The sequence below is a fragment of the Bradysia coprophila genome, unplaced genomic scaffold (genome assembly GCF_014529535.1).
Source record: "Bradysia coprophila strain Holo2 unplaced genomic scaffold, BU_Bcop_v1 contig_373, whole genome shotgun sequence".
Classification (NCBI taxonomy): Eukaryota; Metazoa; Arthropoda; class Insecta; order Diptera; family Sciaridae; genus Bradysia; species Bradysia coprophila.
The window spans coordinates 2,697,120-2,712,122 of record NW_023503632.1 but is presented as its reverse complement, the minus strand read 5'-3'; the positions used below and the strand labels follow the sequence as shown (position 1 = coordinate 2,712,122).

At 36.5% G+C, this 15,003-nt stretch overlaps 3 protein-coding genes across 5 annotated transcripts; 1 reads left to right on the top strand and 2 right to left on the bottom strand.

Annotated features, from left to right (window-relative positions):
* The first annotated feature begins 2,625 nt into the window (after positions 1–2,625).
* LOC119081965 (WD repeat and FYVE domain-containing protein 2) lies at positions 2,626–5,657 on the top strand. 3 transcript variants are annotated; one of them, XM_037191274.1, is made up of 7 exons: positions 2,626–2,928; positions 3,024–3,211; positions 3,290–3,484; positions 3,547–3,673; positions 3,736–3,932; positions 3,998–4,139; positions 5,174–5,657. In XM_037191274.1, exons 1-7 carry the CDS (start codon positions 2,771–2,773, stop codon positions 5,310–5,312), a joined length of 1,146 nt encoding a protein of 381 aa, XP_037047169.1. In that variant the 5' UTR covers positions 2,626–2,770; the 3' UTR covers positions 5,313–5,657. The 3 variants fall into 3 exon arrangements, with proteins under 3 accessions (XP_037047169.1, XP_037047168.1, XP_037047170.1); XM_037191275.1 differs by having other exon boundaries at positions 2,628–2,928; positions 3,024–3,259; positions 3,455–3,484; XM_037191273.1 differs by having other exon boundaries at positions 2,627–2,928; positions 3,024–3,484.
* Positions 5,658–8,988: 3,331 nt separating this feature from the next.
* Positions 8,989–9,966, bottom strand: LOC119081995 (cysteine-rich protein 1-like). Its single transcript, XM_037191316.1, has 3 exons — positions 9,675–9,966; positions 9,380–9,532; positions 8,989–9,305 (listed from the first exon to the last, which is right to left on the bottom strand). The coding sequence occupies exons 1-3, from the start codon at positions 9,712–9,714 to the stop codon at positions 9,262–9,264; spliced, it is 237 nt and encodes a 78-aa protein (XP_037047211.1). The 5' UTR covers positions 9,715–9,966; the 3' UTR covers positions 8,989–9,261.
* Positions 9,967–13,559: 3,593 nt separating this feature from the next.
* On the bottom strand, positions 13,560–14,518 carry LOC119081990 (dynactin subunit 5). Its single transcript, XM_037191310.1, has 4 exons — positions 14,368–14,518; positions 14,113–14,300; positions 13,933–14,044; positions 13,560–13,862 (listed from the first exon to the last, which is right to left on the bottom strand). The coding sequence occupies exons 1-4, from the start codon at positions 14,413–14,415 to the stop codon at positions 13,653–13,655; spliced, it is 558 nt and encodes a 185-aa protein (XP_037047205.1). The 5' UTR covers positions 14,416–14,518; the 3' UTR covers positions 13,560–13,652.
* Between the last annotated feature and the right edge of the window lie 485 nt (positions 14,519–15,003).

Below are 15,003 nucleotides of genomic sequence, written 5' to 3'. Positions count from 1 at the left end.
AATCCTTGCGATAAGTGGCCAACGTACAAAAAATGATTATAATATGCTAGTAAACACTTGATACAGTGCCGCACTGGCCATACTGGGAAGTCTGGAGATACCCGAGGAACGTATGACACAATTGAATTAGTTGGATATTTTTGAAATTTTATAAGTCCTGAACGAAATTTCCCGAAGCGTAAGGTGGCAGTAACTCACGCCCTGACTTAAAATTGTCTCATACGTCAGAAAAATTAAAATAGACGCGAAAAAATTTGGAATTCTAGAGAATTTTTGTGTTAGTACACTTCAATCAAAATTGAAGCTCAACGAAAGTCGTGCCGCGGTAGGTTCATGGTGTCATGGATAGTAGAGATCACTACCTACGCAACGATACCCATATCTTCCAAGTCTATCATTGTAGTTTTTTTTAAACACTCTCTAAAAGTTGGAATTTTTTCCCCCTAAAATAGCTACTGCACCACATACACGAAACAATTTCGAAATTTTTTAAAGGTCAACATATGCGTCCTCAACACTTCTGCCAACCACCATAATTTCAGATAAATGCGTTACAAATTGTTGGTGATATTCAACAAAAACTATTTTAATCACCCTCACTCAGTACAATTTTTCATGATTTCTGGCATGAAAACATAATTATTTCGAGGATTTTTTTTTTGTTGCAAATGACTCAGGAGGGTCCCCTGCAGAGGTCTGCAAGGTTAATTGTTTCACTGCGTTTTTCGTAGTTTTCTCCAAAACCATATTAATTTGACTTAAGTCAGAACCATAAATTATTAGTTTTTACAAAAACTAGCATATTTTTTGGTGAATTTTAATACCATATTTTTGTGGTCATAAATAAAACTAACTTTTTTTCAGTATTTAAAATAACTGTAAATAGCGTGGTTCTTCTATTTACCATTTTTTATTGGTCTACAATTTAACTATTTTTTATGTTAATAATTACGAATTTAATGAAAAATCTAGAATTTTCTCTTGTTTTTTTGAAAATTTGAGTCAAATTGAATGAAATTTTGTTAAGAATAAAACCATTTTTTTTTGGTTTTAACTTTCACCGTAAAAGTTGTAGTATCCAAGGTTACAATAAAAATGTGGTTGACGATTACACTAAAAATGTAGGTGGTACTATCTTAAAGCAAAATATTTTTATTTATGTCAGTCACTAAATTTTAATTTTCAAAATTTGGTAATATATTAAACTGTGCATCCATGCAGTACATTTTAAAACCATTTTCAAATCTGAAAAAACCAGTCAAACAGTTAACCTTGCAGACCTCTGGTCCCCTGATTCAATTACTGTATACCCTCCAAAAATCGCCGATGGCTTGTTTTCATGTTTCATACAACTTGGTCGAAGTTTTGGCAAATTGACTCTTAATACGTCACGCGGAAATGAAATGTCCTTGTGACGTAAATAACGAATACCAAAACAATTTGAGGTCATCAGTAGAGATGAGCGGGTAGCCCGAAATGACGGGCTGCCCGTGCCCGAGCCCGCGCCCGTGGGCACGGGCACGGGCATTTTCTTAATAATTTGATAACGGGCGCCTAACGGATGCCCGTTAAAAGCCCGGTTCATGTTTTCAGAAAATTTTAGACTAAATTTATTGTCAATCGCGATCTAAAAATCAATGCAATCAAAAGATACGTGAGTATAAAGAGAAAATAAAAGTGAATATGATAATTTCTAGCATGTATTGAAATGGGTTTACGAAATTGATGGGCACGGGAGCGGGCTTCTCGAAAATCTGCGGGCGCGGGCACGGGCACGGGCTCTAAAATTGAAAATTACGGGTAACGGGCGCGGCGGGCAAAAAAATTAGGTATGCCCGCTCATCTCTAGTCATCAGGTCAGCCTGAAAATTTTCAGGTCAATTTCAGGTTTCAGGTCAGTTTTGACCTGACCTGAAATTTTCAGGTTGACCTGACCAGATAGTGAGCCGTATTATGTGAGGATATGTGTTATCAAGAATGGACATCCTGGGGTAGTGTCAGAAATGTCTTGTTTTAAAGTTTTTCCAAGGTATATTAGATTGTCAAATATAGTTGGGAAGTATAGTCCACGTTTATGTGACTAAAGTGCCCGATTTTCGATTTTCAGAGCAAATTGAAAACATCAGTAATTCCAAAAATATTGTTGAACCACAATTGATTTCTGAAAATTTAAAAAGTTGTTTCCATTCAAAATTTTCCACTAATTTTTGACAGTTTCATTCGAAATAGATGAATGCGTTTAATTTGAAGTGCAATAAATATAGTGTTTTATGCTCTTGTGTAACACTTCACGCGCTACAATCGACTGAATTTGGACCACTTTTAATGTTCTTTAATTATTCAATTTTTGCATTCCGATCGATGACATGTAATCAATTATTTTTATGTTTATTGCTTTTTTTCAGATAAGAAATCAACGTGATCAATTGTTTTGGTAAATAACCTTATTAAAATTGCGAATTACGAACGACAATTGCAATCCCATTTTATCGTGTAGCATAATCAATTTGAATTTGATCGTTTTGCCAAATGCTACACCAGTGCATGCAAGAAAAACCAACCTGACAAAACGAAGTTCACGATAATTTGGAAAACATTTGAGTGTTTAGAAGTGTCATCGCCGTATTCATATTGCAAAAGTGGTCCAACAAAAGTCATTTGAGACAAACCCATAAAGTTGTATAAAAATGTCAAAAACAGAATAAAGAAGAAATTTTTCGAATTGCAACGCAAAATTTGATTTAAAACAGAACGTCGCAAAATCAAAACAATGGCCGCAGAAATAAAACCTGCACCACGTACAAATGATCGATTCAGCACCACGAAGAAGCCAGAATTGTTAAGTAAATTAGAAGGTAGCAACGATGACGTTAACCAAGCATTATTGATACCGGGAGAAGATGGAGTGATAAGTGTATCCGATGATAAGTAAGTTTTTTTTTCGTTCTAATTTGCTTTGTCGCCTTGCATTCCTCGCCCCAATTAATCGTATCAATAATGTGTTGCGTTCTCTTTATTTTCAGAACGATTCGTGTATGGTTGAAACGCGATTCGGGCCAATATTGGCCGAGCATTTGTCAATACATGCCATCCGGTTGTACGTCCTTGGATTATACTGCCGAAACGAGACAAGTTTTCATCGGACAGGAAAACGGAACGGTTTCACAATACACACTGTCCGATGACTGCAATCGTCTCACACTAATCAAAGATTATTTGGCCCATCAAGCTCGAGTAACGGCTGTAGTGTTTGCAAAACATTCGGGATTCATTTTGTCGTGTGGTAGAGATAAACTATTTTCCTTCCATTGCACGGAAACGTCACGTCGACTGGGTGGTTATTCGTTTGAGGCTTGGTGCACTGCTTTGCAATACGATTCGCAAGCCAAATATGCATTCGTAGCCGATTACAGTGGTCAGATTACAATGCTGGGAATTAGTGCAAACGGTGCACAGTTCGTCACAACTTTCAAGGGTCACAGTGGTACAGTTCTTAGGATGTCATTGGCGCTGTAAATCTTTTGTTCAAAGCCAATTTATTTCTAGGCTCCGTTCGAGCATTAAGCTGGGTGGCTGGACCTCAATTACTGTTCAGTGGTTCATTTGATCAGTCAGTTATTGTTTGGGATGTGGGCGGTAGACGAGGTACCGTTTACGAACTTCAGGGTCACACGTAAGTTAACGTTTGGTTCAATTTGAAACTATTGCATCGACCCATTTTCCCTTCCCATCCAGCAATAAAGTAGCAGCTCTTGCCTATGCCAATTCGACACAACAATTGATCTCGGCCGGTGAAGATTCGGTGCTCGTTTTTTGGGAAATGAACGCAATGCGGAAAGAGGTGCCTGAATGGGTCGAATCCGACACATGCCAATTGTGTACGCGACCATTCTTCTGGAATTTACGTGCAATGATGGATCAACGGCAAATTGGTTAGTGTGGTCAGTCCGAACGGAACAGTTTGAGTTTATTTCATTTTTCCTTTGTTTGTTTGCAGGCATTCGTCAACATCACTGTCGTCATTGTGGCAAAGCCATTTGTGATAAATGTTCCGTAAACCGAATCAATATTCCGATCATGGGTTTTGAATTCGATGTTAGAGTCTGCGATGCTTGCTTCAAACAGCTGCAAACCGTTGAGTAAGTAAATCTATTTTTATTGTGGCTCAAGTGATAAAAGAAAGTGAAATCAAGACCTGAGGTTTTACTAGAACCACAAGCGGACTCGACATTTAATTATTCAGAGCTTCCGTGACGTTTACGGGTTTTTGCTATTCAATGTCAGTGGGACCTTAATCCGATCAAATGAATGAACTAAAACCGAGACATTTAACATTGCTGAGATCGACAATTATGCTGCGTTTTCCATTGTAAAGTTCAAACGATGGAAAACGCAGCCAAATTGTCGATCTCAGCAATGCAAAATAGCTCGTGTGTTTTCGGCTTTAGTTTATTCGTTTGATCAGTTCAGTGGTTTGTGTAAAAAGTGCTGGCTCTGGTAAGCTTTGTAGTGTAAGCATCCTGTACTTATTGAAACAAAATCACACAGCTTACAGTTGATTCCATTTCTGCTCTCCTTTCTCTTCCCTTTAAATTCGTTAATTTTTATGTAAATCTCTCGCGTTTTTCGTCTCACTATACAGTGTAAATAGAGAATGTCGAAAAGAGTATTCAGTTTTCACCCATCGAGCTCAGTCAAATTAACTGGTTTGTTCCGAGTTAACTAGACTTTTACATACAAATTTTGACGTATCACTCATCGAGATCAGTTAAGTTTCTTATCTTTTACGCTCTTTTAACACTGTACACCTACACTTCTGCAGCGTTTCTTTTAATCGAAATCGGACGCATTTTCAAGTGGAATTTGCTAAATGACCCTATTTGCCCTGAAGCCATTTATTCTCATGCCCTCATGACCATTTACGTTTCGTGAACATCGAGAAATTTCTGTAAGAAAATTGTAAGTTTTCGATTTTTGATCACCTTCCACACAAACTTCGAATAATTTTTTTAAAAAGAAGTTTTGACTTCTAGGGTCGAATGGGTCGAATCAATGACATAATAGTTATTGGGTCGAATACTTTTCTGGGCACAAATAAAAAATTCAACTAGAAAATGCGTCCGATTGGCTCTCAATTGATCCCCAAAAATTTTTAATTAAATTGTTCAATCAGGCGACCGTCACTGGCCACATTTCACGATGTAAAGCATAGTATCGTCACTATGGATTTGGATGAAGAGCGAAAGAAATTGCTGACTGTTGGCCAAGATCGTGTCATTAAAATTTGGGATCTCTCATCGATTTGGACGTAGTGATAATGACAGAGGAAAGAAAAAAAATGGAAAGTTGATAAATGAATGATGGCTTTAGTGATACTAAATCGATTTAATAATGTATAGGCACACGAGAGAGACATTAATAATCAAAATAAACAAAAAAAATTAAATCAACGCCATAACAGGTCAACATCTAAAAATGATGAAGAAAAAGAAAATTTAACTAAAATTTAACTACATTGAAATTTGAAGTGCTAACGCGTTTACAAGCAACGTGACTCACAAACTATAAACATCAATGTCTCATTATTATATTATACATAAAAAGTAAAATACAAAACAAAATTATATTTAAAATTGTCTATAGAAAAAGAAAGAAAACAAATCATCATGCAGTGCATACCAATATAGTATATATTCACACACATTTACATAATTGTATTAAGAAGAAAAAAGTGTCGTCGTGTTACGAAATACGTTTTTTTCATTTGCGTCTCTTTTGATTTTAAAATTTTCTTTTAGTTGTCCAATTTAGCCATTCGTTATCATATACTGAACGTTCATGTTATTATTTCCGTTTATCAGCGCTCGTTAAATATTATATCCAGAATATTAATTGTCTTATCAACAAAAATTGATTATGTTTTTCGTCGACAATACGTACTACTACAACCTATATGATTTATAGATATAATATTATTCATATTACAACCACTCTACATTATTATAAAAATATTATTGTGTTAAAGAAACCATTCTAGCCAGTTTATTCACAGCAGAAGATTAATTGTTCAGATTCAGAGTTCTATCTACCGTCAAAATAGATTTATATTCATTTTGATTTTAAATTTATTAAAAAATTAAAATTATTTTCAAATATTTATCAAAATTATTTACTTGTTAATTAAGTTAAGGAAGAAGATTAAAAGAAAAAATTCAAATTGAAATCAGAGACACTTTCTACTGTCCATGCAATTCGAACTTTTCATGTGGGTAAATAATTGCAGTAAAGGATTCAATGGGACGAAACTAAAACAGGGTCAAACATTAAGCGGCACTTTATGACACTCATTATAGACTATTATGAACAGAGCGAAAAAACCGAAGACTGATTAATTATAACTTGTCGTGGGGTACTTGCTTCTCTTTCAACATGTTATGATGCGAGTGAGAGGACAGAAGTTCAGTTTAGTATAACTTGCCTTGGGGTTCTTGTCAAAATATTTCTTTCATCATAATACTCTATGGACATGGCTTGAATTTCATGCCATATTATTCATCATCATCGGGATCCTACTCCGCGTGGGAGCATAAAGCGTCCACAAAATGTCGCCATCGTATTCGGTTTGGTGCGAGTGCTTTGACTTCCATCCACTCCTTCTCAGCTGCTCTCGCTTCATTGACGACTGTTCGTTTCCCCGAGGTTTTTGGTCTTCCTCTCTTACGGGTTCCCTGTGGATTCCAGTCTAGCGCAGCTCGTGCAATATCTCCAACAGGTCGCCTTATTGTGCGGCCGATCCAATTCCACTTTCGATGTGTGATCATTGGCTTCATTTCTTCGCATTTGGTGAGGTTCCACAACTCGGCGTTTGAAATTCTTTCGGGCCAGTGTATTCTCAGTATCCGTCTGAGGCATCGATTGACGAAGACTTGGATTTTGTTTTCGATTGACGATGTCATTTTCCAAGTTTCGCAACCGTACAGCAGCACTGAGAGGCAATTCGATTTGAAAAACTTTAGTTTCAAGTTCCTTGTTAGTTGTGACGAGTTCCAAATCTTGTTGAGAGAAATGAATGCTTGGCGCGCTTTTCGTATTCGGCTTTGGACGTCGGTATCAGCTCCGCCATCCCATGCTATGAAACTTCCCAGATAACAGAAGTTCACTGCCTCTTGAACGGTTTCTCCTTCGATTATCAGATCGCACGGCGTAGTCGTATTTATGCGCATCAATTTCGTTTTAGTTACGTTTATCTTTATAATACGTCAAAATCGAGAGAAATCGCGCACAATTTTTTTTTGTTTGCAAACAGAGTTCGACTATTAAGACATGACAAGTATTTGACTGGCTTTCGCTCTCCTCAAACGCGCTATAGTGGAAACTCTAATTTGTTTTCAAAATCAAGAGCCAAATAAAGAATAAAATTTGATTTTTTTTTCAGTGAAAATGCCAGTTGTGCCAGCCAAGTTGATAATTCGAAAATTTGAGTTGTCTAGCTCGACTTTTTCAATAAATATTATATTTGTAAATTTCATTCGGCATTTGGAACTAATAATACATTGATTTTGACAAAAATTTGGGATTTGTCACGGTCAAGATCTAAAGGTCTCACCCATCATAAATCATAAAAATCGTATATAACGAAATGTTTTCGTATCGGGTAGTGTAATATATGGCGAGGATTTTGAACCGCGTATGAGTTGAGGGACTCAAAGTGACGTGAGGCACTAGTCTATAATTGATTGCTAAGGTTGGTATCCCATCTCCATCGTCTTCCTATCACATTTTAAAAATGACTGTGTTAAAACGACCATCCTTCTCTACTGTACAATTCATTCTCCAATTCAACATATAATAATAATGTGTCAAACGGTTGACTATTCATGTGTGGCTGAAATATCTGTGATCTGCTTTTGAATTAGATCAGCCCGATGCTTAATTGGACGAAGTAAAGAGACAATGCATAAATAACAGTTTCAAAAGATTATCGTTATTGATGAAAAGAATTGCCCTTACTCAGAAACTATTTCCTTTAACAAAATCTAAGTCTCGATTTTTTTCCTCGAAACTCGAAGTGAATGCGGTTATTTTGGGACAACTTTTCGGGAATATTCCAGGATATCGATTCCAGGAGCCAGTTCTGTCAGTAGTCTTTGTATCAACTTTTCTGAATCTGATCAAAGTATATTCAAATTTGACCGATTTTGGCGACTTTGAAGTTTTACACATTAATCGGTTTATGGAGCATAAGAAAAAAAAAATTAGTTCGAAAACTTTGACCCCACTGTGATATCCAGTAGACAGATCCGTTAAAATTCACGAGCAAGCGAGACGACATAACAGCCCGGACTGGCATCAGTTTGTACAAATTAGAACCACGCATTTTTTTTTTATTTGATGTTCCGATCCTGAGGAAGCTCCAAATTTAAACCGCTTCAAATGGTTAATGTTTAACTCATAATATTCGAAGGCATATTTTGTTCCGACAATATACCGTTATGCTGAAATTTTTCTATCTGCACGATGGCGGTATCTTATCTGACCCTAGTCAGAAGTTTCAGAAGTTCGAACAATAGGGGTAAGCCATTATGGTGCTCAGAGTTCGTAAGTATGTCAATTTTGTCAATTTTGTATGTCAAAAGTCTTCGAAATCGCCATACTCACACGAACTTTACGAACCATAATGGTCTACTGTCTTTTGAGACGTGAGTGTACGTTTTTCGATCTTTCGAGACTTTCATTTTAACCCAAGGGATATAATACTTTGATGTGGAAAAGTGTCTCTATTTGAAATGGCCAGAATTTAAAGGAAACAAATCATTTCAAAATTATGTAAAAACAAATGAGAAAACTGTAATTTTTCTTAAATTTGAAAATAAAATTAATTGACCTTACGAATATCAGTTATTTTGCTTTACCATCATGACGGTCAGCTGCAGGCAGAAACAAAACCGTGGGTAGAAAACACATTAAATCCTCCAAAAGCCTTGTGACGAGAAAAATGTTAGCAATACGAGTCTATTCAGCGTAACAAGATTTTATTGAAGAAAAAATTCGGATGCAGGGTATAAATGACAAAATGGAAATACATAAAGTTTCACATCACTTTCTCCAATCTATTACATATGTGGCACAATAATGGCTTTCAGCGATAGTTATATCCAAAGAAGAAAATAATATTTTAAAACTAGGTTAAATCTCGTTCCGAATAAAAAAGGTTTTATCAAAAATTAATTCTTTTAGATGACTGGTTGGGCAGGCAGGCAACTACTTTGTGTCGTACTTATAACTTTGACCCCCAGCGCCAAAACCTAACAGGAACAAAAAAAAAAAAACAAACATTACGCGTCCGAAATCGCTTCTAACACACTCTCTTAAAATGTACCTGAAGGTCCGAACAGGGTCGAATAGCATGGAGTGTGACAATACGGTTTATCTTCTCTTACAGCATGACCGCCAGGTGTCAATGTTTTACTGCAACGTTCGCATCGCAAACATGCTGAATGCCAATCTTTACCACACGAAGTTTTTCTTTCGGCTGTGCGTAATATAAATGAAAGTGGTGATCATGATCAACAAGCGAAAGAAAGAACAACAACAACATCACAACAGTAACTCAGTGTTAGGTATGCCATTTTAATCGCTGAATGTATAACAAGATCATCCAGTGGAAAACTTACCGAAATACACGGGCTTATCGCACTTGGGACAGTTAGGCATGTCTAAAGCGGTGTATTTAACTCTGCAACTTGTTAAGTATGGTGGGTTTTACAATGATGAATTCTTCAGCGAAATGAAACGCTCTTTTAAACCGAACGGTTGAGACTGTCAATTGACACTGAACGCGACACAGCTTGCAACAATACAAATAATAATTGTTGTGTGTATTTATTTATCCAGTTGTGGTGAGGTAAGAATTTATCGAAATAGGTGATGATGTAATACACAACATACAATGCAGTGCCGCATTGTATACAAATCTTTACGCAACGATTCATTTTACCTTTTGTGGCACTTACTCTCTATCGATCGTTAAAATATTCACATAGCCGACTATAAACGGCCCGAGCTCGATATTTCTAGATGCGTTAGGCGGATGCAAAATATTCACTTTTATACGAACAATTAAATGCAGCAATTAGACATGTCGAATTATAAGAAAAATGACAAGTTGCGTTTTTATACCGCTGCCGACACAAATACTTCATTTTCTATTTACGTCTTGTAGCTTTAAGGAAGAATCAAAAATATTTAATTTTCATTTTTCTTATAAGTCGGTAATGGGACATATCCCCTTTTCAGCGAAATAACCAAAATCCGAATGTAGTTAATTGCCTCGATCCCATGCACTATTAATCGATTCAATAGATCATTTTCAAGGACGTTTCCAATGCCATTCACGCTAACAAACATTCGTACGTATATGAATGAATGAACGAAACATTTGACGAAACTTAATTGCGGCTACGTCTGAAAGTACATAACAGTAACTTGAAGATGATCTATTTCAATTTGGAGGCTACTCCGACAGAACTTAAATACTTGGATCAGGAAGCAAATATTGACTAAAACGAGAAAGGGACGTTAAGACTTTATAATGTTTAGGGTAGGATACGCTTACAAATGTTCGTAAATTTTATCCTCCAGTGACCAATAAGTTTGTTTATACAGCGTGCGAGAGACAAACGGAAATAAAATTCATTGCTTCAACACCAAACTTCTGTAATCTGACGGGAGAAACAAAGTATGATGTGTATTCATACTTCAGTTAAGCGCTAAGTGGGTTTTATCCGGACACCACAAAAGAAAATTTGAAATTCAATTAAATGAACGAAATGAGATTTTTTTTTCATGTATTCAATGAAACATACGACTCACATATTTACATGCTCGCACAAAAAAAAAGATAAAACAGTTCCGTACTGAGTCTTTGAAAATGCCTTGATCTAGCCATACTTTGTATAATAATTTATTAGAATAATGTCTCGTTTTATGAACATTTTTTTTATATTAATTTTTTTGGTGTATAAATAACATAAGAACATGAATAGAATCCAAACAAGTTTGCAAACACGTTTTATGCTGTGCGTAATGTACAATATTTTAGTTTGGTATGTAAGTAGACCTCTGGAACTATTACTACGGTAATAATCAATCTGAGACATTCCGGCAATACATCATTGTCGTTTATACCTATTCTATCTCTAACAGAAAGATTTAATCAAATTTGAGGAAGTTTATTGTGTATATGGTGGTTTAAAGTTCACAGACCCCCAATATTATATAGAAAATGTACATTTTTTCACTTCGACTGCACCGATTTTTTCAAATTAAGTTGATTTTGTTTATTTCAGTCTATTTCAGCCTCTACAAGGCTTTGCAAAGCTTTTTTCAAAAAAATTTCTATGAAAATTTCAAAGAAGCCTGACAGACCCGTTCAATCTATTGTCCGGTACTCAAAAGTATTCGGAAAAGAAAAAGTAATGATGCAGTTTGACTAGTTTTGGCAAGCTACACATGCCACTAGGTGTGGATTTTCAAGTTGTTAAAATCGACCCACCCTAATATAGATATATATAGATGTCCATATATGGAATGCCTGAAACACCCCACACACATAACAAATTATTACCATGTTAACAGAAACTCTCTAAGTACAATTTTTCCCAAGATATATCACTTTTATTAAAATCCAATATGGCCACCGGCAGCCATTTTGTTAGGAGACCGAAAATTTTACTCGAAATATTGACAAAATACTCCACGTTCACTGTACGGCCGAGTAGCCAGATAAGAGCTCACTCCAAGAGACCTAGCTCACGCTCCGGAGAACATAATTTCAAAAACTTTTTTTTCCCTGATTGGTACGTATCTAATAAAGCTAAAACAGACGAAATATGTTCAAATGTGGCCGACCTACAAGCAAAAACTGCTTGCCGCCCTGTGCCTGTTTCACACCAAGGGGTCTAACTCACGAGTCGGTCATCCAATTTCCATAAACTTTTGTCGATCGGTATTGTAAATACCTTTTATTTGACGTATCACTGACAAGTGTAACGTTTAAATGTCCGAAGATATCTTCGAAAGTATAGTTTCCACTTAAAAAGAGCACTCCGTTTAGCCTCCGTTTACATGACAGTTATAAAATAGAACAAAGGAACTGTCACGTAAACGGAGTAAAAAATTGAAATAAATTCAATTTCCACTCCGTTTGCGTGACAGTTCTTTTGTTTTATTTTACAACTGTCATGTAGACGGAGGCTAAACGGAGTGCTCTTTTTAAGTGGAAACTATACTTAAAGCACTTAAGGAGTCCAATTCGACGTGTTACAAACGTATGCGTATGCGGTCTTATAGGTACCCCAGTACTTCCTACGGGTCTAAAAATAGTATTTTTCGTTACGAGAGAGTTACTTTCAAGTCCGCAAATAAGTCTCTTTAAGAAGTACTGAAAAATTGAATATTTTGATTGTAGGTGCAGTGATATGCTTATGCCTCGGGAAGGTGCGCTTACCGTCACCGTTTCTTCTGTTTGTGACAGTAAAAATACACTTACGGTACACAAGCATGTAATAGTATATTACCTCCGAGGTTCCAAGTTGTGTATTTGATAAGTGGGCTGTATTCCCCACTTGCCAAATACACAACTTGGAACGTCGTAAGTTCAATGCTTTACGTGATGTAAATGATAATTTCGCAATGCTCACACTTACCAAAACAACAAAGTTACAAGCAAGTAGGTAATGTGCTATTGCATTACGCCAAATTTAGTGCGTCGAAAAATTAAGTTTACTCTTAAAATTGCACAATCTAAAATGTTTTCCCAGCAAACGACGACACTGCTTTGTGTATGAACGTTGGTTTTCCTTCTTTCTCCTCCTTAACATTCTATTATAATTAGAAATAAGTTCTTTTTTATTCATAAGAGCTAGAGATGTGGAACCAATGGAAGCTTTGTAGTAAAACATTATTTTTAGGATAAGTCAGTGATTTTTTTGAGATACTTTTGTTTCAAAGCTGAAATTTAAAACAACAAAAAAAATCCAGCGAAACACAGATGTTGGACTCCAGCTAAAATTGAACTCTTTGTACAAGTGGGAAGTGGCTGATACTTTCGAGCACTATGAAGTGTACTATCAAGAGTTGACCAAAAATATATTGCGTTTTGTTATTGCGTTCCAGCGTTTTGTTCATTCCTCCATAACCCAAGTTCACTCCACTCGATTGAGTTGAATGTCTCGTCCGACCTCCTACCACCGACTGATTCATCAACTCCAATGTCACAGTCACTGTATCCAGTCTGTTGCTTAGCGTCACCATTTCGAATGGTGCTGTTGATTCGATCGTTGACGCTGGGATTTGTTAGACGAAGAAAATTCTCAACGGACACGTACTCGACAGACCTGCTGCATCAGTGAAGGAAAGGAAAGCAGAGCAAACGATATGGGCGTTTTCAAAGATTACTTCTACTGCACAACTTGCAACAACATGACCGAGATGTTATTTGACAACAGAATACGGTTCAATACACGAATATGGCAGTCTGCATTATTATTGCTCGAAAGTTCGTCTCAGAAATGGTTTTTATTCTGACGCAAAACTTTACAAAAATTTCTTAAATAAAAAAAAAATTAGCTCACCGACTCGCTAATATCACACTACACAATCGGCACAAAATGTTCGTAATAAGACTTTGTATAATCGGTCATCTGTTCTTGCATACCGGGCGGCACAAAATCGGGATTCCCTTGACCACCTTCTATCGTTCCAGCTGCAGTGAATCGCATAAAACTGGCAATTGTTGTGTCTGGCGGTACAGTGGCACCGTCTTCGATAATACAACAGTCTTTCAGCACACACCTTCTTCCCTAGGAGTTCGTGTTACAAAAAGTGAATTGACGCCTCGCACATTTATTTAGAATGAAGTGTCAAACTTACGACTACAACATCTTTACCGACATAAACATACGATCCGACTGATGCAGCCTGGACCACTGACTCTTCTCCAATATAGACATGGTCGCCGATGTATAATGGGAAAAATGCAACGCTACGTGTGATTAAACAAAAAAGGTTTGAGAACAGTAAAATTTGGAAATTATATTCAAGTCAACACACCCTGAACTGAATTGTTTTAATGGTGGACGAATGACAGCTTTCTTGCCAATGACACAATACCGCCCCGTTTTAACGTTAGCTAAATCTCCACGAATTATTGCCCCAGTCTGAACAATAACTTTTCCGTTAAGTACAATGTTTTGGGAGCCACAGATGACAGTGTGTCGGCTAACTTTGTTACCAGAAGCCTTGAAATTAGATTAGTGTTACGTTTGAATTTAGCAGAGCTACGGTTGTGTAACAAACAAATCTTACAGTTTCCACATATTCATCCTTGTTGTAAAATGTGTCCTGAACATCCATTGCTTTTAAGCTTTGTTTATTTTTCCTCAAAATTTGCAGCGATTTTGTGTACTTCCCGTACTGTCACTGTTTAGAATGACAACACTAAAAAAATTGAGTAATGAGAAATGTCAAACCGTATGGATGTGAATGAGACCGTTTAATCCATTTAGTATGGTGCAAACGCGCATATGGTTTAATAACAAAAATACGTTATGATCAACAATGAAAGTTTTAGCATATAGGTTTGTTCCATCGTACGGTAAAAACGAATTTTGACAAGACGAAAACGAACGAGAGCATCCACCGAGCTATGACCGCATTTCACCAACAATGATTGTTTGGTTATATCTCGATGGATGACGTTTTATCAGCTGAAATAACCTTGGAACAGACACAACAGACATCAGTAAAAAATCCTTGAGAGTAAAAAGTGACGCAAGTCCAAAACTTCCAAAACAACTAATATCGTAAAAACAAAAGTTGCCACAAACTTTTTAGAAAGACTATAGGTTTCTTCCATCGTACGGTAAAAACGAATTTTGAGAGGCCGAAAACATCCGACCGTCATCCACAGATGCAAACATAACTGCAACTTAAACAAATTTG